General features: G+C 37.8%; 1 protein-coding gene across 5 annotated transcripts in view; it reads right to left on the reverse strand.

Moving 5' to 3' along the window:
* Positions 1-22,533, reverse strand: part of NaPi-T (Na[+]-dependent inorganic phosphate cotransporter) — a 54,801-nt gene that overhangs the window by 26,937 nt on the left and 5,331 nt on the right. For 2 of the 5 annotated variants that reach the window (XM_083137946.1, XM_083137949.1), the window contains one exon: positions 10,817-11,031. In XM_083137946.1, the coding sequence (XP_082994072.1) occupies positions 10,817-11,031 (215 nt within the window). Of the gene's footprint in view, positions 1-10,816; positions 11,032-14,334; positions 14,354-15,752; positions 16,081-17,699; positions 18,379-22,533 lie in introns of those variants that run through there. The other 3 variants (XM_083137948.1, XM_083137945.1, XM_083137950.1) reach the window with 3 other exon arrangements.

Raw genomic sequence — 22,533 nt, forward strand, 5'->3', positions numbered from 1 at the left:
AAAATTGTGGGAGCGTCAGCACTTAGGCTATTTTGCTCCCGTCACATTATACGGGGGCCAGCCCCTTACCATTACAAATAACAACTCTAACGTTGCATAATTAAAAATCTTAAAATCTTCTGACTTCTGCTAAAAGCTGAGGCTGTAAACAGGCACTCAGCACAGACAAGGACAAAAAACAGGACAATACACACAAAATTATACTGGCCATAGTGCCAGTCGCCGGAGCCTCGTTAGTCTTTAGTCCAGGCTGCACTACGTGGAAGTGAGGTTGACTTTTGGGCGCCTACGTGGAAGGTACCCCTTACACCCCTGGAGCACACATTGAGTTGTAACTTGAGGGAAGATAATCGTATAAAATAAACTACATGTGTACAAAAGAGTAAGTTTCTACCTTCAATATCTTGGGAGGAAAAAAATTAAATATAGGGAGTTACTTTCCGCCAACCCTGTATATCACATATTTATAAAGTAGTAGACTTTACTAACTGGTAAAGATGTCAAAATAGCTGAAATAGTTTTATTATGTATAACTTTTGTTTACTTTCTGTTTTTAATTAATATAAATTAATTAGATTTGATAGTTATGTTTGTCTTGCATTCTTGTTTTACTTTTATTGTCCGTACATACCTAGTAGTGTAGATCTGTTAATGATCTCTTAAAAGAGAGAGATGAAAGCATGATGCAACATTCACAACCAGTTATTATCCTTAGTAATGTATTATATTTGAAGTCAGAACCAATTTGTTTATCTTTGATTGTTATATAAAAAAAAACCTCACCCCCCTGATATTTCTGGTGGGGGAATTTTTGAGGACAATATTGTTGGTGGGGGGGTTATGATCTTCGCCAACCACCCCTTGGGTACGCCATTGAATATGGTAAACCTCCACCGTCAAGGCAGTCCAACGATTGGAGCAAGATACTTCAGAACGCGGCTGGTTTATACATATTGAAAGCGTAATTTATTTTTTTGGTAACCGTGTATTTACTGACTGTTGCGAGGCGAGACGAGTTAATACTGATAGATTCATATCTCTGTTACTTCCATCAGATTGCAAAGAAATCTCTGTCATTTTTCTTTGTGCTGTTATCGCAAATCGATAACCATTATGTAAATACGAGTTATCGGTCACGTCTCGGCAAATACAAAGGTTGCAAACCATTGCCTTTCCGTTTATTTACCATTGGGACGGGAGCATAAACACGCGTAAAATAGAGGAAGTCCTTTACGATATACGCTTCCTTGTAGCTGATATGGGAGCAAATGTGCAAGATGGGAAGGCCACTGAACTCGCAATCCCGGAAACCACAGAAAAATCCTCTCCTTTATCTTTCTTTAGTGTATTTTTTGAAACTTTTAATGTCTATTAACACATCCGTAGTTTATTAGTACCTTGAAGCAGTGGCGTGTCCAGAATCTTCGAAAGGCGGGATTACGTATATATATATTTTTAGTTCATCTCTCATTTTACATCTTTTCCTGCCTTTGACGCTTTTTAAATATTACTTGGCCAAAGGGGGTGCATGCTATTATATTATGTTTAATCACTTAACAATTTTAAAAAAACACTTAATTACACTGATAAACAATGAAATACTCCTTTAAATAAAACTAAGTGATCTTTATGTATTCAGATGTGCTGATAACGAATATCGCATCCGTTTTCCTGTATCACCTAAAGTTTTTGCAGAACACCCACATTTTATAGTTTTATGGTTTCAGGTCTCCGCACCCTGCTCCGCATACGGCTTAACGTTTGGTTCCTAGCAAATGGATAAGAACCTTTTAGCGACCTTGTGTGTTTATGACACAAGGTCATAATTTCGTGGAGGAAACATCTGGCAGTAGAGTAATTTCCTGTTTCTCTGTTAAAATTTGTTCTTTTGTGGGTTAGTCGAGTCTTAACTTCCTTTCCGATAACTTCGCGAGTAGCCGTATTTTATGTTTGTGTATGTTCGTGAAATTGTGAATGTAATATTGTGTATAGTGAAGTGAAGTGTAAGTTGTATTTTAACAAAACGATCAGAGCATTCATAATTGTTTTTTTTTAAAAAAAGAAATATATTATAACTCGATTAATGAGTTCTTCACGTCACGCAAATGTGTGAATAACCCGAACTTGTTTTGTTATGTTTGCGGGGAATTTACTCTAAAGTCACAGATAAATACTATCATTCCTATAGTGAAAAAAAAGCATATGAGTTGCATTTTGGAAGTAAAGTAGACGAGGGAAAAAGCTGGGCACCAGGTAAAATTTGTTGCAATTGTTCGCGAACTTTACGTGGTTGGCTTAATGGCACTCACAAATCAATGCCCTTCGGAAACCCTGAATATGGACAGAACAGAAAGATCATACTACGGATTGTTACTTCTGTTTAATAAACATAGTGGGATATAGTTCAAAATCAAAACATTCTATATTTTATCCTGATGTTCCTTCAGCCTAGAAACCTATGAGTCATGATTTTATACCAATTCCTAAGCCTCCTAAAGAATGGACAGTGGATGAAACAGAACCAAGCAGTGCTTCTCCAGATGACGAACCTGGACCCTCATATTCAAACACCGATCCAAATTTTCCTGATCCAAATATATCGGAAACGCCAACAATCACTGACACATTTTTTTTTCTGTTAGTAATGAGTTAACTTACTGCAATGATGTAGAAGGCCTTCTGCAAGAACTTGGAAGGAGTCACAACCCAAACGAGTGGAGACTATTTTTAGATTAATCTAAGAATAGTTTAAAAGTAGTATTGTTGCATAATGGGAATATATACCAATCATTACCCCTTGCCTATTCTTCCACCATGAAGGTAACATTTGAAAATATGGATACAACATTACAAGTGATAAATTATGAAAAATATGGTTGGCAGATATGCGGAGACCTCAAAATGATTGGTATACTGTTAAGCATGCAGTCTGGGTTTACAATATTTTTTTGCTTTCTTTGTGAATTTGACAGCCGGGCAAAAGATAAACATTACAACATTGTGGATTGGCCCATACTAAAAGAAACTTAATTCCTGGAGAGAAGAGGGTTAGGAATCACCCTCTACTTGAGAAAGACAAGATTTTGTTACCACCGCTGCATATAAAGTTAGGGTTGATGAAATATTTTGTTAAGGCTTTGGATAAACACGGTGAGGGTTTTGGGTACTTCAGAAAAACATTTCCTAAACTCAATGATAGTAAGTAGTTAAAAGAAGGCATATTTATTGGCCCGCAAATCCGTGAGATCATTCCTGATGACAACTTTGTGGAATTGCTAACAGAATAAGAGAAATGCGCATGGTTAGCTTTCAGACAAGTATGCTGTAATTTTCTTGGAAATGTGAAATCTGACAACTACAAGGAACTTGTTAAGAACTTGTTGAAGTGTTATCAGCGCATGGGGTGCAATATGTCCTTGAAAATTCACTTTTTACATTCGCATTTGGACTTTTTCCCCCCTAACTTAGGCACGGTTAGTGACGAATGCGGCGAGAGATTTCACCAGGATATTTCTGTCATGGAGAAACGATATGCAGGAAAATCTGTACAGAACATATTAGCAGACTACTGTTGGAACCTCAAGGAAGAGGTTTCTGGTGGCAGTTACAAACGGCAGAGTTCAAGAAAGAAATTTTGAAAATGTGAGTAAAAATGTGTTTTTTTCCTCTTTTTTGCATGAAATTTCTTAATTGAACAGTCAAAATCAGTCCTAAATATATTTTTTAATTTTTTTATATTTCATAGTTATTCACTTCAATATTTAAATCTTATTTCATGAGCAAACAAACAAAAATAATTTCAAATTTCGATGTATTATTACAAAGGGAATTAAATTTTTATTAAAAACAAAATATGAAAATCCAGGGAAAACGATAGGTGATACAGCATTTCTACTTTCAGATTTGGATTCAGCGGGGTCGAATTATAAATAATCACGTATTTTCGTTCAAAGGAGCAAAAAAAAGTTTGAATTTGTTCATCAGTGTTATTTTTAGGTCATTTAAAAAAAATTAAGGTCATTCTGTAGGTCATTTTATGAGATTTTTAGGTAATCAACTTCCGAGACCTACCTATGATATCAACACTGGTAGAGTGGAATCCATAAGTATTGCTCAGCAAATTGTCCATGACTATTTTCGTTGATTTTTATCTTCATTCTACATATTTTTAAGGACTGTGTATTTTTACGTATACTGGTTCAGAGGTTGCAAGCAGATTGTTTGATGTTTTGTGTCAGTTCTTGAAGCTCTCATTGCATAAAACAACGGCAATATAATTAAGCCTTGAAAAAATCCTTCTTTGTTGTTCGAGTATACACACACAATTTACTCCGACACGACGTCTTTCACGTCTGATAACTTTTTTAGATAGTTGGTAACACTGACTCCCACGGTGTTCAACGGATTGCGTTGAACACAATTGCTGTGCGTGTTGCATCAAACTGGCAGCTAAGCGGCTGTTGGCCACTATACCCCGAAAATGTTCACTGCGCTGTGCGAACACGGTGGTGCGAGCCCTGATGCAAGCGGCAATAGCTCTTGCATTCGGCACCAGAGCGCAGCATATGAAAGGCATGTCTAGGGGGACTCGAGACGGTCTGCGCTACATAGTTGCATAATGTAGAATTTAATTTTAATTGTTTCTCTTGATATCGTTATTAAGTGCATTGTGCGTCGGTGTGTAGCGTTCAATTACTTGACCCACAGTGAGAATTTTATTTTTTTATGTAATACGTATCTGGAGCTCAATTATAGGCTTCGGCCGGTCATCCTTCAGGAGCGAGTTCGTGTGCAAATGTATCTATTGCAAACAAGACTACTTACTTTGTCCGAATAAGTGGCTAAAGAACACACACTAAACATGCACCTTCTTTAGCCACTTATTGGGGCAAATCAGTAAGTAGTCTTGTTTGCAATAGATACATTTAAAAAATACATAGGTAAATATATCTAAAAGAGAATTGTTATTCTTTTTTCATCGGACAGTTCTTGTAATTGATCAATTCACTCGAATGCATGGACGGGCAAAGGACACATCCTGGGCGTTTGTTACCATTTGCACATATACAAGCGACTCGCTTCCAAAATACTGCTTCTGGAACGATTCGTTTCGTGCAATGCATAAGATCAAGGATGGTAAATATGTTTGATTGATTGATTTGGTATTTTAAGTCCACTTTATGCACAGTAAGACTAATCGGGACTGGACCTACAGTTTTACAGTGCGATCCGAATCACTATGTGCCTCCACCGGGTATCGAACCCGGGACCCCTCGATTACAAGGCGACGACGGGTAAAATGTTAATGACGACGATGAACAGATGTTAACTATACGCTGCTCCTTCATACATTTACGAAAGTCGAACCTGAGGAAGAAGGAAAAGAGGGAGGGGTCATGTGGGTTGGTTTTTGCGGGGCTTACTGTCTTAAGTATCTCTGACGTCACGAGATTGGCAAGTCTTCACAGTTTCTTGGGTCTCAGCTTCTACTGCCTCGTAGAGCTCCGACACAGTAAATAGTCCCTAACGAACCTACACCAGTTATGTGAAAGAAACAGCGAAATGATTTTAAAAAAGTATAAAATATTACCTACACATGGAAACAGATCTTCATATGAGATCGTTGAAGATAGGCATTCGCTGTTTACTGTTCACCGCTGACGGGAGAGCAGTTGGGGTGGGGTGGGTACCTGAGGGGAAACTAACGCAATCGCTTGCAAGGGTGGAAGGACGATTTTTTGTTTGTTGTGAAGCAGTTGATCATCTGGCGCGCAGGCGAGCAAAGAAAGCAAACATGAATTATTGTTCTTTTAACACGTAACGATTTTTTTATGGATAGTAAAACCGTAATTTGATGACAAAAGATTATCAAACATTTATGAAATGGAAGATAGTAAACACAGCCGCTCTTTCATCTGTCTTGAATCTTGGATATATCATTATGTGGAGGAGGCGGGGAGGGGAAAAGTCTCTCTCTCTCTCTCTCTCTCTCTCTCTCTCTCTCTCTCTCTCTCTCTCTCTCTTCAATCTTCCATAAAGAACAATGAAGGGAAAACCGAAAACTGTTCCTATTTTGTACCTACAGTTCCTAAATAGAAATTACAATTTTTGTAACTATAATTGACTTACGCAGAATTTTGTCGCGAGGTGTTTCAAGTTTATTTAGATTTTAGTATTTATACATTGTTTTTATTTATAACATTTATTAACAATAGTAATCAAATAATATGAACTGTTTATTTTTTCCCTGGATGTGACACTAAGTAGTTTAAAACAGAGCACGAATTAAACATTTCTTCAGTTTGTCCAGTCAGTGATCACAACAGGTTCATTGAATGAACAATGTTCCATAAGATATACACATATCATTCTGATCATGCACAATTAACTACACGTATGCTAAAATTGTAGTTTTACAACTTTGCTTTTACAACGAACAACGCTCACACTGGAAGAGTAAAGTTGTGCGTTACTGAATTGAAGACTAAAATTGGTAAACGATGTAAGTGCCACAATAATCCAAACACCGTTTTCCACGTTAATCTGAAATGTGCCATGCTTTAATGTGGTAAACGTGAAAAGTGGCTGGTAGCCCTCTAAGTAGTTCAAAGGGCGTGTAAAGAGGTCACTAGTGCGAACGTTCTTACGGGCTGATGTGCGGAACGATGCGATTTCCCAACACTTTCGCTTTTGACACTTACAACGTTTACCAATTTTAATCCTCAATTAGTAGTTTTTCTGTATTATTTTCTGCAGATAAAGTTTATTCGTGGTGAAGAGTAATGAATGGGATGATGAGAACAGACATTGCCATCTACACCGCAGGGAACAGAGTAGACTGGTTTTTCTCAAGGTACATTTATTTTTCTTGCATAAGTAACAGTTTCGTATGTCGATATACCGGATGGGCCAGACTCAATTAGGCAGTTTTTGATTAGATGTTATTTTTATTTTTTCTTTATTTTATTTTTATTGACAAATGTTAACAATTCCAATGGCTACAAAATGGTTACAAAAATGGAATCACACACACATAAGTCATTGATATTCAAGGTAGTGGTCGACCTGGGCTTGTAGACGTAAAGCAACATTTTCACACGCCTTCCTACACATGTTAACCGGAACTCCTGAACAATCACCTCACGCATATGTTGCTCACTGTCAATGGGATTAGCGTACATCTTCTGTTTGAGGTAACCCCAAAGGAAAAAGTCTGGTAGGTTGATGTCGGGTGATCGGGCTGGCCACTCCACAGTCCCTCGACGGCCAATCCAGAGATCAACCTCGTTCACAGCATACCGTATGATGCAGTCATCTATTGCTGCATCATATATGCTCTATTCCCTTCTGCGATTTCTCAAAGATAGAGATCTGGTGCAGATTCAGATTCATTATTGTTCAGATTATTAGAATAAATAATGATCCAAAAAATTACCTTGCCATGTTCTCTCGTCTCCATTGTTGCAGCATCAACCCTTTCTTTCTTCTCTTTTATTTGCTTCTGCGGTCTCTTGGATACATTCCTGATTTTTTCCTCGGTTTCATGTTGCAAACTCCACTAAAAGGTGAAACGCACACGACACTTCAGTAGCAGTTACAGTCTGGCTACGGGAGACAAAACCATCTGGAAGAATTATTCCAAACGCGAGAAGGGAAGCAGGTAGAAACACGCTGTAAACAATGCTGTGATATTTCATCTGTGTGCGTTCGCTTGTGTAGTTTTATTTTCGCTCCCAGTGTTGTGTTCGTGATAGCTCTTACACCTCGTAATAAACCGTTTCGAAGTGGAACAAAGAAAATTCTGCACAATCAGTGGCGTTTCCAGAAATGTTTCGGGGAGGATCTTAACGAAATGTCTCACGAATAATAATAATATTAATAGTAATAATAATAATAATTTTCATGATGATATTTTAATTGAATTAAAGTAATACTAATTTCAATATATAAATTAATATATTATTATTACGTGACTAGGTAAAAATGCAAACAGTGTATTTTCTTTATGTAGCTTACCTGTAGTTAAAAGTAGAAACATTTACATAAGAACAAGTGCCTGGCAATTAAATTAATATCAAATAGAAGAAGAATTGAATACTATTGCATAACGAAATAAATGTTAGGTACAGTAAAGTTTCTGATTAATATTGTATACCTATTGTTATGAGTTGTAGTATGCATAAACCTTCTTTGTAATATCATTCAAATCGGTACGACCCCAATATAATCCTTGTCTTCCAATAAGTTCAGTCTCTTCAGATAAAGCTAACAACCATCATATACAACAAACGCTAAACGAGTATTGTTATTATTTTATTACTTGGTAATCTTTTCGTTTGGGTGAGAGGGTCCAGACGCCCTAAATAAATCCTTTATGTCTTTCAAAGCCTTATGATCTCAATCCTAATCATTGCCTTCCAATATATTTAGAGTAAAAATAGTAGTACTTGATAAGTATTTCGGGTGCTTTACTTCCAAGCCGTATGATATTTATAGCTATAATCCTTCCCTTCCAATGCGCGTTCAGAGGAAATTATCCATCTAATTTGCAAAAATTGCTAGAGGAGTATATTTACGTTATTTAATTTTAGTACTTCACAATCCTTTCGGGGGGGGGGGGGTCCGGACCACCAGCAAATTTGTTCTACGTATTACATATTATAGTGTTAATATTTGCCAAGGAGACCGGTTTAATTGAATTACTCAAAATAACGTTACTGGTTTACGTACGTACAATGTAAACGTCTAATGCAAAGCGATAAATATTTCCCCATTTGATGATGTAAACGGATAGGTTTTATTTATATTTCATTCTGAACACTTCTACAATACGTGAACGTCTCTGTAGTTATTTTGCCGGCGATTTTATAGCTCTTAAAACTTCATTATTGTTTCTGCAGCAGACGATTTTCTCGGATCCCACTTCTTGAGCCAAACACACTTGCTGCCGTCACCCATATTTTGCAATTGAACACGTCCAGTTGATGCATGCACACTTCCCTGTCGCTTGCGATCGTGTTTTGTCTTCACGAGCTATTTTGTTGTATCCCTCCGCGTTCTACTGTGGGTGGGGTTTAGAACGCTTCTAACTATCTGCACGAGGTGTCGCTACAGTGCAGGGACACTTTTACGTATTGCAAGGGTTTCGTTTTCCTCAAACAGTCTCAAAATAGGAAAACTGTCTTTTACAGTGATGATGTTAATGTCAAGTACAATGAACATTGCATGAGCCCAACAAAACAGTTTTCCATAAACTTGTGTGGTTAACGAGATAATTGCATGTGAAAATTACTATTTTTCCCCATTTTTATGTCCAATTTACTTATTAAGCAGGGTCTTTTTAAAATTTCTGCTTTGTAAGAATTACGCAGCCATATTTTCTGAAGGATAGAAAACAAAACCCGAGGTCCTATCTTTGCTCGTAACTGAAAAATCTGTTCAAAACGGAACGTCTGCACTGCGCGTTTTCGTCGCGGTATAAAGGAGCCTTAAATCAGTAGTTCGCAAAGTGTGTGCCGCGGCACTCTGGGGCGCCGTGATTGACTTACAGGGGCGCTGCGAAATGTTCCAATATTTTCACTGAATTGTTAGTCAATGCTATGAATGTTTCAAATATGTGCTTATTTAGTACATTTTTACATATGAAATGTTTCTGAATTTGAAATACGTGTTTAATTTTTAACTTAAGGCATGCAATCTTACAAGTATCTGAGCGTTGCAAGTGTTAGAGAGGGCTACATTCTAGGCGCCGCGGAAAAATCTTGAAACACTAAGGGCGCCGTGAAGCAAAGAAGTTTGGGAACTCTTGCTTTAAATAGTCAAAAATCAATCTCTCTGAACCATGGCAAACTGATGATGCTAGGAGAAAAAATACGAAGCACGAGGGAAGAAAGAATATGAGCAAAGTCACATTGACTGACACTTCAATCATAAGCATCGCAACCTAGTTATTGTGAGCGGGGGGGCATTCTGTATAATACCCAAATATCTTAATACACAAAATACATTTTTCTGGACTGGACGCGTCCTCCCCTCTGTCCCGTTAACGATGCACGTACGAGCTTTCAATGCCGAATGAATGTCGTTGGTTAATATATGGTCGGTGTAATAGAAAGTAGATTGCGACGTATGGTAGTCTTGCGTTGTACATACCTGAGATTGCATATTATACTAATTAGTTTGCACTAGCCATTACTAATTGTAAATTATGTAATTAAAAGGGTGTTAGTTGAATTAAAAAATCTTGTATTACTTCAAATATACCGTGCTATGGGGGGAAATTGTTGAAAATAAGTTTAACTGTTATTTTTACTTTTTCAATTGAAGATGGAGTTACAAGGAAGAGGAGTAAATCTCCATTGAGTATAAAATTTTATTGTGAACACCCGTATGTGAACCGCACGCGACGCCACTGCTGACCAAGGCAGTTTATTAAGATTTTAAAACACCTTACATATAACCTTACGTACACCCTTTATCAGGGTCTTCCTCAAACGAGGAACTAAACTAAAATGATGAAGTACACAAACAGAAACTATATATACACATAGTTGTGTGGCTAGTCACCCTGCTATGTGTATATATAGGTATATGTTTTAGTTTAGTTCTTCGTCTGAGGAAGACCCTGATACAGGGTGGTAACGTTACATGTTCTTAAATCTTAATAAACTGCATTGGGAAGCAAAGCGAGCAAACGTGGTGATGGATAATTTGCTTGGTAATACTTATGGATCCCACGGTACTACCCAGACCACTACGTACCTGAAACAAACTCAATGCAAAGAACAAAGTGTAATGCAATTATCCTAATACCTACTTGTAACTGTGGAATACTGGACAAATTTCCCATATTGTCAGAGACAGATCTGTGCGCTGGACTAAAGCATTCGCTCTCGCTCTGCAAGACGGTCGACACGTTTGGACGCTTCACCATGTCCACAATCGCGATGTTCAAGTTCACTCGGACATTGTAGTTGACTATGAATCCTATGAACGTCATGATCCATAGCACTGAACGGGATGAGAGCCTTCCTGAAATGAGCATTTGTGCAAAAGATGAAACATAATGTTCACTCGGAAGAATTTCTACATAGTACCTGTGTGTGGCAAATATTTAGGAAATTTACAACTCTACGCTGGGGTAAACTCGGCACCGTCGACGTCATCAGTGTTTCAAAGGTAAAAGGCATATTTGACATTAAAATATTAAAAGGGGGATTAAAGTTACAGTGGTGTAAGTCACTTTCTTAAAAAGGAAAAACAGTCTGACTCACAGCACTTTGTTGATCAACACTACAGCTTGACAGTTGAATGAATGAATCTCTGATTTACTTCACGTTTTCTGTTAACAGATTGACTTATATAGATCTGGTTTCTGTGTCTAAGTCTTTTATTTTAAAAAGTGAGTTACACCACTGTAATTTTAATCCGCCCATTTAGTAATTTTGAGTTTGTATTATTGTATTAGCCCGTTCTATTGACTAGAACAAGTTTTGCAATTTTATTTTATTTAATTTGAGTTAGTTTATAGGTTAGTTTTAGTTATCCTGTAGTTAGTAGTTATGCTATGTATATGTATGTTCTGGTATCCAGAACGATTTTAGGCTTGAGGGTATGATGAGGTGAGCGTTTAGGCTCTGTCCGAAAGGTACAAAGTACATACTTGGAGTATGGTCTTGGCGGAAGTGACGTCACCTAGTACAGTTCGAAAGCGTCAAGTTCACGAGGTATCAAGACCACAGTGCAGAGCACGCCAAGGTTGCATGCTCGGTCACGTGACAAGCGGACTTGTTGTTCATTTGTTTGAAATCGCGGAGGTAGAAAGCCAGCAAATTGTTTGCTGTAGTTCTTCTAATGTTTGGAAATGTATATAAGTACATTTGCAAATGCTATGTGACTTCTGTGGTGAAAAAGAAGTGTTTCAAACGTGGAAAAGCAATATGTCCTCTGTTATATCTACTGATCGTAATTGGCGCTGCAGTCGAAGTGCAGTCCGAAAGATTTTCACTTCCAGTCCACAGTAACAGCCTAGAATTAAACACAGATAAACCAGCGACAGAAAAAAATTAACGAAACCAAGATTAACTCGGTAGCTCAGTTTAGACAACCTCCGTGGAGGAGAGGTCAACACAGCGCGCTACGACGGCAGGGGTACCGGGTTCCAATCCCTGGTAGACATGTCTAGGATGTTTGTGTTTGTCTGTCCTGAATGATAAATAGATAAAAGTGAGTAAATTGACATGATGTTGAGGTGGGGTTTTGTTTTTAACGTTTTAAGAAAAGTTTGGTAGAGAAATGGTACGGAATGCCAGAGACCCAGGTTCGAGTCCTGGTCGAGCCTGCATTGCTCGGTTGAATTTCCATCTCCTATGTGTGCCATATCGTAAAGTATGGGATTTAAGGTTAATTTTAGGTTATTGTAAAGTTAAACGGAAAAGCAAAATGATGAAAGATTAGAACTCTGCACAAAATTTTACAGAAATGTCCTGTCTCATAAAATTAAAAACTAATGACTGTGTAAGATTAAAATTAATTTTAATCAACTTATAATAAACCAAATATATCCAGATATGAAAATATAGAGGAAAGAAAATTGTAATAACACTCTTATCCTCTTCGGAACCACTCACAGAGAAAATAACTTTTTTGGGGATATTTTTATGTATGTTGTTTATTTACCTTTATTAACACCAAAAAAATATGAATTTCTTGATTTTCAACATTACTTTTTATAAAAAGGCATGTGTCATATATGACACACTGGTTCTATATGTTGCAATTTTTTTTACAGAATTTGTACACACAATTATATATGTGAGTAACAAATTTTTAAACTAAATCTGATGGTACATTATAATGTGTCCAGTTTTTAAATACATCTTTTTTTTTTTGCTAATTTTACAGTTCATGGTAAAGTTTGAAGCAATTTCGGTTTGCAACAAGGCATAAATTAATTTTACACTTACTGCAGGTCACTCTTGCTCTTACACTGTTACAACCAGGCATACGGCATATATGGGTTATCTTATCATCCACTACAATTTCTGGCATGTGTTGTGCTCCATTCTTCCGCTTTGGTGTACTTGGGTGTGGCACTGATATTTTCCTCTTCCTTGATGTATTTGGCAAAAACTCATCCCCTGACTCTGTAGATTCTCCAGAATGAAGTAACCACTCAGATACTGCATTTTTGAAATCCAAGTAGTCCATTATATCTCGGCTTTTCTTCTTCAATGCTCTTCGGTACTCAATCCAACATGCAGCACACACGAAGTCAAAGAAATGAATTATTACACGTACAGTCCACTTTCTTGTTTTGTACTTCATCCTGTACATCGATATCACTCTATCGAGGAAGTCAATGCCCCCCATATTCTCATTGTATTGAAGAACGTTTTGAGGTCTCATAACACTAATAAACTCCTTCCTCTTCTTACACCAACGGCGACATTCACTTGTGGGCATTTTGCCCTCAGTGGATGAAACTAAAGTTACAGGTTTATTATCAAACCACTTCACAACTGCAATTTGACCATCACCACGCACAGACTGATCTATTGAACCACGTCCACTTCGTTTCATGTCACTGTCTGCTTTCATTTTGGCTTCCTTAGGAACTCTACTTGCTTGGATGGTTCCTGTTCCTTGGCACTGACGGTCAGCGTGTAAGCAGTCTAAGAGTACAACAGATGTGAAATATCGATCCATGTATATGTGCCATCCAGGAGGGAGTGATCTTGACAACCGCATCACCACTTTCCCACCAATGTCAAGAAAATCATAACCATCAATGATAGTATCTCCTTTTCCTTCATACAGGAAAAAATCGAGAGGTAGACCATCTGGTGAAGCAGCCACAAAGTTCTTCAGGCCCACCGGATTTGGTTTTCCTCGTATGTACTGTCTCATTCTTGTTTCACCCCAGAAAGGGATCATTTGTTCATCGATGGAAACCTTTACTGTTCTTGGATTTTTCATACAACCCTCGTGTATGGTTCTAATCAGAGGCCGAACTTTCCAGTATTTGTCACAGGATTTCACATCTTCTGTCACATCTTCATCAACAACGATCTTCAAATTAGATCTGATAGAAAAGAAACGTTTTCTAGACATTTTGTCAGCAATACTAGGCACCCTGCTGACCGAAGCCCAATACATTTTAATTCTTGGGTAACCCAAATAGGACATAGCAATCGATAAACCGAAGAAAATTTTCATTTCTTGCGGTGTCGTGTTTAGTGACTTACCTAAGCGTGAAATACTCACTTGATTTGTGCAAGAGGACATAAGTTCAAAAACACTGTCTGGAATATATTTTGAAAAATATTCATTTACGTCTCTTTCACTGCCAATCCATACTTCCTCCTCAAATGTAGGAGATGCCGGTAAAGGTTCAAAGTTATCTGTATGTCGCCACGGTAGAACCCTCTGACTGCCTTGACTGTTTTCTAGATTTGATGTTGACGTATCATCATCCGATGGTTCACCTTCTGATAAACAACAGTCACTCATTTGTTCTATAGGAAAACCAGTCCCGTTAGAATCGTCACTTTCGAAGCCCTCAATATCGGAAATATTTCCATCAAGTTCAATTTCTCGGACAATGTCATCTGGGTTCACTGGGAAAAAAAAAAGTATTGTAAGTATCCCCCTAAAGGAATGTAGTCAGACAAGCAAAAAACTTTCAAAATTTGAATTTGAAAATGAATATAAAGTACTATGTCACGATAGGATGCCAGGGGTTCTGGGCTCGAATCTGTGATCGGGCATGGGTCTTTTTTCGGCACGAGTCCCTTCATAAGTGTCGTCATATCATCAGTTATCCTAATCCCGTGATTAAGGGAGTGGAGAAAAGCAAAGTAAAATAACTAGGGGTGAGCTGATACCGATGCCGATGTATCGGTATCGGAAAGTATTGGTTGGAATTCATCTACCGATACCAGCCAATACTTGTCCGGGATTTAGGTCTAACGAGGTCCCTAAAAATGCCACGCGACACTTTCGCGGAGTCTAATTATCCTGGGAATTATGCAGAATCCAAACTTTCTTTCTGTCTCGCACCAATTTTGCACGAAATACTATATTTTGTGATTACATAATATGCATTTTAATATTGTCATGGAATTCTTGAATATTCTAAGACAAATTTCTTTATAAATTGATGCATATAATTGGAGAAGAAAATGTACACATCAATATTGATCAATATTTTGAACAAATTTAAATTATCGAAATTTTCAAGTATCGGTATCGGTGGGTATCGGTAAGAGTATCGGCATTGGTATCGGTCAAAGTGGTATCCGCACAGCCCTAAAAATAACGAAATCAAATCACTTCTTCTGCTCAAATTACGATTATCTAGAGCCTCACTCCAAAACCCTATATCCCTTCAAAGTAAAATGCATTCTACTACAAATAGACCAAATCTTGACTTTGATGTGCAATTTTTAATGCATTTTATTTGTGTTGTTGGCATAAAAGTTACAATAAGTCATTTCAATCATCAGTCTTTCATTAATTTGTGTAGCAAAAATTCTTTCGTGTATCTATATTATTTATGTATACATCAGAATGTTTTTGGATATTTGGAAATTTCTATACATTAGGAACCACTGTGTCATATAGGACACGGTCAAACCAAATAATTGCAAACAATGTAAATCAGCTCAATTCTTTCTATGATCTTTCAAGAACAAAGTTTCACTAACAGAAATTGCCTAACTAGTTTATTAGAAATAGAAAAAAATACTTACGATAGGGCGCCATGATTTCCCACTGTCCAGTACACACTATGACAAAGAATAGTGAAAGTTTCCCGCTAGAACTGCTGGAACTTAGACAAAACATTTTCCGGCTGATCCTGACATCTAGGAGTGACGACAGAACTACTTGTGTTTCTGAATTCCAAGACACAGTGGAGCTGTTACGAGTTATAAAACGTTAATTTTTTGTGTCGTATACGACACGTGGGACCCGAAGAGGTTAAATTCTGGCACGTAAAACCATCTCGGGACAAAATCACATACATGAACAATAACTTTCCTTTTTTTTTTATAGTAAACCATAATTTGTTCATTACTATTGAAGCGGATTATTATCTAATTATAAAAATAATTCTTAATTTCGTTGTCCTTATCTGAGAAAACCCACCTACGTGACGGAATGGTTAACACAGCGCGCTTATATGTCAGGGGTTCCGGGATCGAATCCCGGCCTAGATATCGGTTTTCTTTGCGAGTGTCGCTTCATCACATCACACTCCTCCTCATCATCGCGATTAACCAAAATCGACAGGATAGCGTGGTAAAATAACCTAATTCCATCACTCAACCGTTTATCGAAAACTGTATCTGAGTCCCTTACTCGAAAAAGTAACTGACACACACACATACTCACACAACTCCCGTTATTATAGGCTTTAGATAAATTCTTACGTGAAATAGATTGGAATCAAAATTCTCATGCTCAGGATTGAGGAGACATTGAAACAGAGGGTGAAAATTTCAGCGGACTAAGACAGCACGCGGCACTCGTAGCTACATAACACAAGTACACACACACACCACAATTTAGGTTCAGGAATTATGCTGTATTCTTTTTAATTTACAAATGTTTGACAAGTCAATAGTACAAATATCACTTTCCTTTCTTAAAATTAAAATTTATCACTGATAGTTATATTAAAGAATAATAACAAAAAATAACTATAATATAGTCCATATACTCTCACAAGGAAGGGAGATTTCTTTCCCTGGGTGAGAATTGTAGAGACTGGGAAGAATTTTCCTAGCCATTAAGGCGTGTGGTGGATTTCCTACCTTACCCAACAATTCACACACTGGTTGCAACTACATTAGTATTTTAGATTATTGTAAAGTTCAACTGAAAACCAAGATGATGAAAGATTAGAACTCTGCACAAAATATTACAGAAATGTCCTGTCTCATAAAATTAAAAACTAAACTAAACTAAAACTAACAGGAAATAGGCTACCTATGAATTCAATAAGCATCGCTGTAACTAAAATCCACGTAGGTCTTGCATCGAAGAAGAATATCTCTTCGGTAACGGAAAAACAAATAAATAACATGTTACTGCAATCAGTATTTTTATTCAATACTATTATACAGATATGCTGATGTATCAAAGCATTGTTGTATCATTAAACGTTACTTTGAATTTGAATTTAAAATTTTGGGCGCGTCAGCACTTAGGCTATTTTGCACCCACCAGCCCCTTACCATAACTAAAATGAAATGACTGTAGTGTCGTGCAAGTAAAATATTAAAATACTCTGACTTCGGTTAAAAGCTGAGGCTGCAAAGGGGCACTCAGCACACATAAGGATAAAAAACAGGACAACACACAGAATTATACTGGTCATGTCCAGACACCATAGCTTCGTTAGTCTGCAAAATGCAGTCCAGGGTGTACTATGTGGAAGTGAGGTTGACAATTGGGTGTACTACGTGGAAGGCAACTCCTTACATCCCTGGAGCATTAATCGTTACTTAATATGTGTGTGTGTATGTATGTATGTATTATATATTTGCATAGTTCAACCACATGCTTACGGTCTATTTATTTTGTTAGTTTTGCGAGTCAAGGAAGAGATACGAAATTTTTTAGGGTAAGCAACGGAGATCTTTGCATCTCTGAACAGAAATTTGGGAAGAAATAAAAACAATACACTGACTCACCAGAAATACCAGCGCACGCCATGGTTGAGCCTCAGTGGCCAGCAAGCTCAACTTATTGACCGCAGAATAAAAAAATCATAGACCTGACGTATACTCTTCTTACGGCGTGAGTGTGCATGTAGTTGCGATGAAAGCAGTTCCTGGGTAAACAGTCCCATCGTATCTGTGACCATGAGCTGCCACCTTATCTCGTATTCGGAAAATACTTATTTGCTCCAGTTTTAAAATCATGCTCTTTTCCTCGCTCATCAGGTACGTATGAAGAAAGTGTGAACATAGGCGTAGCTAGAACTTTATATTTGGGTATGCACAAAGAAAAAAATGAGGTCTTGTACCTTTTTAATAGCATATTTTGCAACACAATCCCTTGGCTCTTTAACTGCACTGATGTTTGTAAGGGAATATAAATTCACTAAATGACAGTGTTGAAAATTTCTGAATATATGTAGTAGAAAAAATCAAATTGCATAGAAACTACACACACACAAAATGTTCATAAATGTTACATACAAATACATCAAAATACACGTCATCTATAACAAGAGACGTCTGTCAAAAGGTACAATGTTCTTTAACTCATCAATAACTTCATTTACATCAATATATTAAGCTTTCTCGTGTTCCACAAATAGCAAGAGCGGGGCTTCCAATCTATCCTGCCTCTGAGTTGCTCTTAATTTAGTTTTAACTTGGGTAAGCTTGGAGAAAGCTCTCTCTCACACGTGCAGCTTGTGACAGGTATACAAGAAAGGCGCTGCAGTACAGAGTAGAATGCAGTAAATATCTTCTTTCTCCAATGACATCAAAAAATAAAAAATCTATAGACACCCGTTTCATCAGCGATAATGCACACGTTTGTACGTACCAAGTAATGACATTTTCAACTTCTTACAAACTGCCGCTCTGTATTTAATTCTCTTTGATAAAGCAGCCCGTTAGGGTGTGCCTAGGCACACCCGGTACACCCCGTAGCTACGCCTATGAAATGCAGCAATCACCTTGAATTGTGAATAATATTTATGTAGTCTTCGGATGCATCAAGTACTTACATGCCGGAGGGCATTGTATTTAAAAAAGAAAAAAGTAATTCAAAATGACGGAGCGTGAATTACAATGCCTGAAATAAATATTCCAACTTCTTGTGAAGAAAAGCGATTCCTGCTTCCTCAAAAGATTCTGCAGACGCCATTGAGAGTAGACTTGGCTATATCAATGGAATGACTTCATTTGAATATATTTGAGGACTAAAAGTGGTAAACGTTGTAAGTGCCAAAAGCGAAAGTGTTGGGAAATCGCATCGTTCAGCACATCAGCCCGTAAGAACGTTTACACTAGTGACCTCTTTACACGCCCTTTGAACTACTTAGAGGGCTACCAGTCACATTTCACGTTTACCACATTATAAAGCATGGCACATTACACAGTTTAACGTGGAAAACGGTTTTTGAATTATTGTGGCACTTACAGCGTTTACCAATCTTAGTCTTCAAATTATTATTCTCTCATTAGATAAATCAAAAGGAATATACTGAAACTCAAAAACAGAATAACTGAAAATAACAAGAATTAAAAATACCAATTCTTACTGGAGGATAAGATAAATGGACGTACGTGCAACTTTTTTAAGCGTTAAAACGTCATGGTTGGTCTCCGAAAACCGTTAAATTGAACTTTGATGTAGCGGTGATACAGGCGATCAGAGATGTGTTCCCACAGACTTTCTTGTCTTGTAATTATAATTTTAACCAGTGTCTGTGGAGCAGATACAGCAACTAGGCTTAACAAAGGAGTACAAAGAAAGCGAAGAGTTTAGGAAAACATGTAGGAGGTGTGTTGCTTTGGCATTGATACCGACAGAAAAAGTCGACCAAGCCTGGCTCGGGATTATGGAGAGCGCGCCACAGGATCTAAAATTAACAAAATTCCTGGACTATTTTGTGGGGCAGTGGTTGAACAACGAGAATATACCAATCAATGTATGGAATGTTTCCGGTCAAAGTCTTACTTACTTACTTAGTTGCGTCCTCTTCTACCTGCCAGTGTCGAGGGGTTTCAGAGAGCTCTCCAGACGTTTCTGTCCAACGCCTTTTCCTGTGCCTCTTTCCATCTTATGCTTCGTTTCTCCAAAATCTCTTTGACACTCATATTCCATGTCTTTCTTGGTCTTCCTTCTGGTCTTGTTCCTTGTGGACGTGCTTCCCACATCTGCTTTGGCAGTCTCGTCTCACTCATTCTGCTCAAATGGCCGAACCATCTGAGTTGATTACGTTCAACTGTTTCTTGTAGTGGCTGAGCATTTAAAGATTGCCGAATGGTTTGATTCCTTATCCGATCTTTCCTGGTTTTCCCACTTATTCTTCGAAGGTACCTCATTTCCATTGTTTGTACACTTTGCAGGTGTTTTCCAGTCATTGTCCAATTTTCACTACTATATGTAAGTGTTGGTATATAAATTGTTTTATATACAGTGAATTTTGTTTGGGTAGATATTTCTTTTTTGCCTATAAATCCTCGGTTTATCATTTTGATATAGCTTTCATGTCTTCATGATTCTATCTCTTATTTCTTCCTCTTCTTTTCCTTGACTGCTTATAATTACTCCAAGATACTTGAAATTTGTCACTTGTTCTAAAGGTTTGTTATTCAGTTTTATCTTATGGTTTGTCTTTTCTCTGCTAATTATCATTGTTTTAGTTTTCTCTGTATTTATTTCCATATTCTTTTTCTTTAATTCTTCATTAAGAATATTTAGGTTATATTGTAAACTAGTCTGTGTATTAGCTATTAGTATAATATCATCAGCGTATATGAGCTCTGTTAGTTTAATTGATTTCATATTCCAGTATCCTACATGAAATTGTTTCATTTTTATATGGCATTCCTTTATTACTTCATCTAATAAGATTATAAATAGATATGGTGATAGTATATCTCCCTGTTTAACTCCTGTTGTTATTTCAAATTCCTCTGACTGGTGGTTTCTCGTCCTCACGTAGCATCTGCATCCTTTGTACCAACTTTGGATTGCTTTTATTAGGTTTTTATCCACTCCTTTCTTCTCTAAAGATTTCCATATCTCATTTCAAGGAACTCTGTCAAAAGCCTTTTGTAGATCTACAAAACATACATGTGCCTTTTTATTGTATTCTATTGTCTTGTCTGTTATTTGTTTGAGGGGGAAAATATGGTCTTGTACACTTCTTGCTGGTCTAAAGCCTGCTTGACTTTCTTCTAATTGCTCTTCGACATATTTTCTGAGTCTATTCTCCAGGATTCTTGAATATGTCTTCCCTGGCACACTGAGCAATGAGATTCCCCGATGGTTTCTGCATTCTCTATTATCCCCTTTCTTGAAGATTGGGATTATTACTGATATCTCCCATTCCTTCGGTACAGTTTTCTTTTCCCATATAACATTCAGTAGGTTCAAAAACAGTTGCTCTCCAGCATTTCCCATGTATTTAAGCATTTCTGGTGTTAAACCATCATGTCCACTAGCCTTACCTAACTTCATTTTCTTTAATGCTGCTTTTAATTCTTCTACTTTCATATCGTTTATTTCCTCTTCTTCATCCTCCATTTCTGTATCTTATGTTCTTTCGTTTCCTGTTTGAACCTCCGTCCTGATACTTTGTGTTTCATCCTTCAGCAATTCTTCGAAGTATTCCTTCCATCTTTGCATGATTTCTTCTGGTTTTGTTCTTAGTTTACCATCTTTTCCTTTTATGTATTTTAATAGGCTTTCCTTATATTTTCTCATGGTCTTTAAAACTTTGTAGAATAGTTTTTTATTTTCTCGGCTGTTCTCTTCCATACTTTCCCCAAATTTTCTCCACGAGTTCTTTTTAGCCTCTAACACTTTCTTTTTAACTACACTGGTCAAAACAATTAGGGGAGCAAGCAAGAAATCCCAAAACCAAAGTTGGAAAGTCAAAAGTAGCAATGTATGTTGATGAAGTGAGTGTGTCCTCAACCAGTACAATTCATCTGTGATGAATCATCAGCATGAAGAGCTCTCTAGTGACACCATAAGGCACGTGGCAGAATTTGTGATATGAGGAGCAATCACGAGGTCTCTTGGGAACACCGGTTGTTTGGTGCTGGCAGACCGTAAGTGCAGGTGGGATTCAGTTGAGTAGTGTTGAATAGGAACGATGGCAGAACAACACGATTTAGGGGAATCTAGCGCATGGAGAGCCATTGGGAGGATGGAAGCAGGGCAAACACAACGTGAGGTGGCTGCAGGCCTTGGTGTGTCACGCAGTGTCATTTCCAGGTTGTGGACACGATTTCAGCAGACAGGTACAGTACGAAGGAGGCCTGGGCAAGGTCGCCCACGGTCAACAACAGTTAGGGAAGACCGGTACTTAGCATTGTCGGTTCGCAACTTGCAACGCGGCCTTGTTTTGGCAACAGGACGAAGAGTCTCGGGCCAAACTGTACGAAATCGCCTGTGGGAAAGGGATCTTTATGCAAGAAGACCAATGGTTGGTTGGTTGATTTGTTGTTTTAAGTCCACTTTATGCACAGTAAGGCTAATTGGGACTGGACCTACAGTTTAAAGTGGGATCCGAACCACTTGTGCCTCCACCGGGTATCGAACCCGGGACCCCTTGATTACAAGGCGACGACGCTACCACTGCGCCATCGGGGAGGCCCAAGAAGACCAATGGTGTATGTCCCTCTGAATGCCCAACACCGTAGGGCCCGCAGACAGTGGGCTGTGGAACATCGTGAGTGGGGACATGGAGAGTGGAGTTCAGTTCTCTTCTCGGATGAGTCGCGTTTCAGTCTCCAGTCAGATAATCGACGCATTATCATCTGGATGGAACGT

Source organism: Lepisma saccharinum, chromosome 16 (assembly GCF_977018435.1).
Source record: "Lepisma saccharinum chromosome 16, izLepSacc3.1, whole genome shotgun sequence".
Taxonomy (NCBI): domain Eukaryota; kingdom Metazoa; phylum Arthropoda; class Insecta; order Zygentoma; family Lepismatidae; genus Lepisma; species Lepisma saccharinum.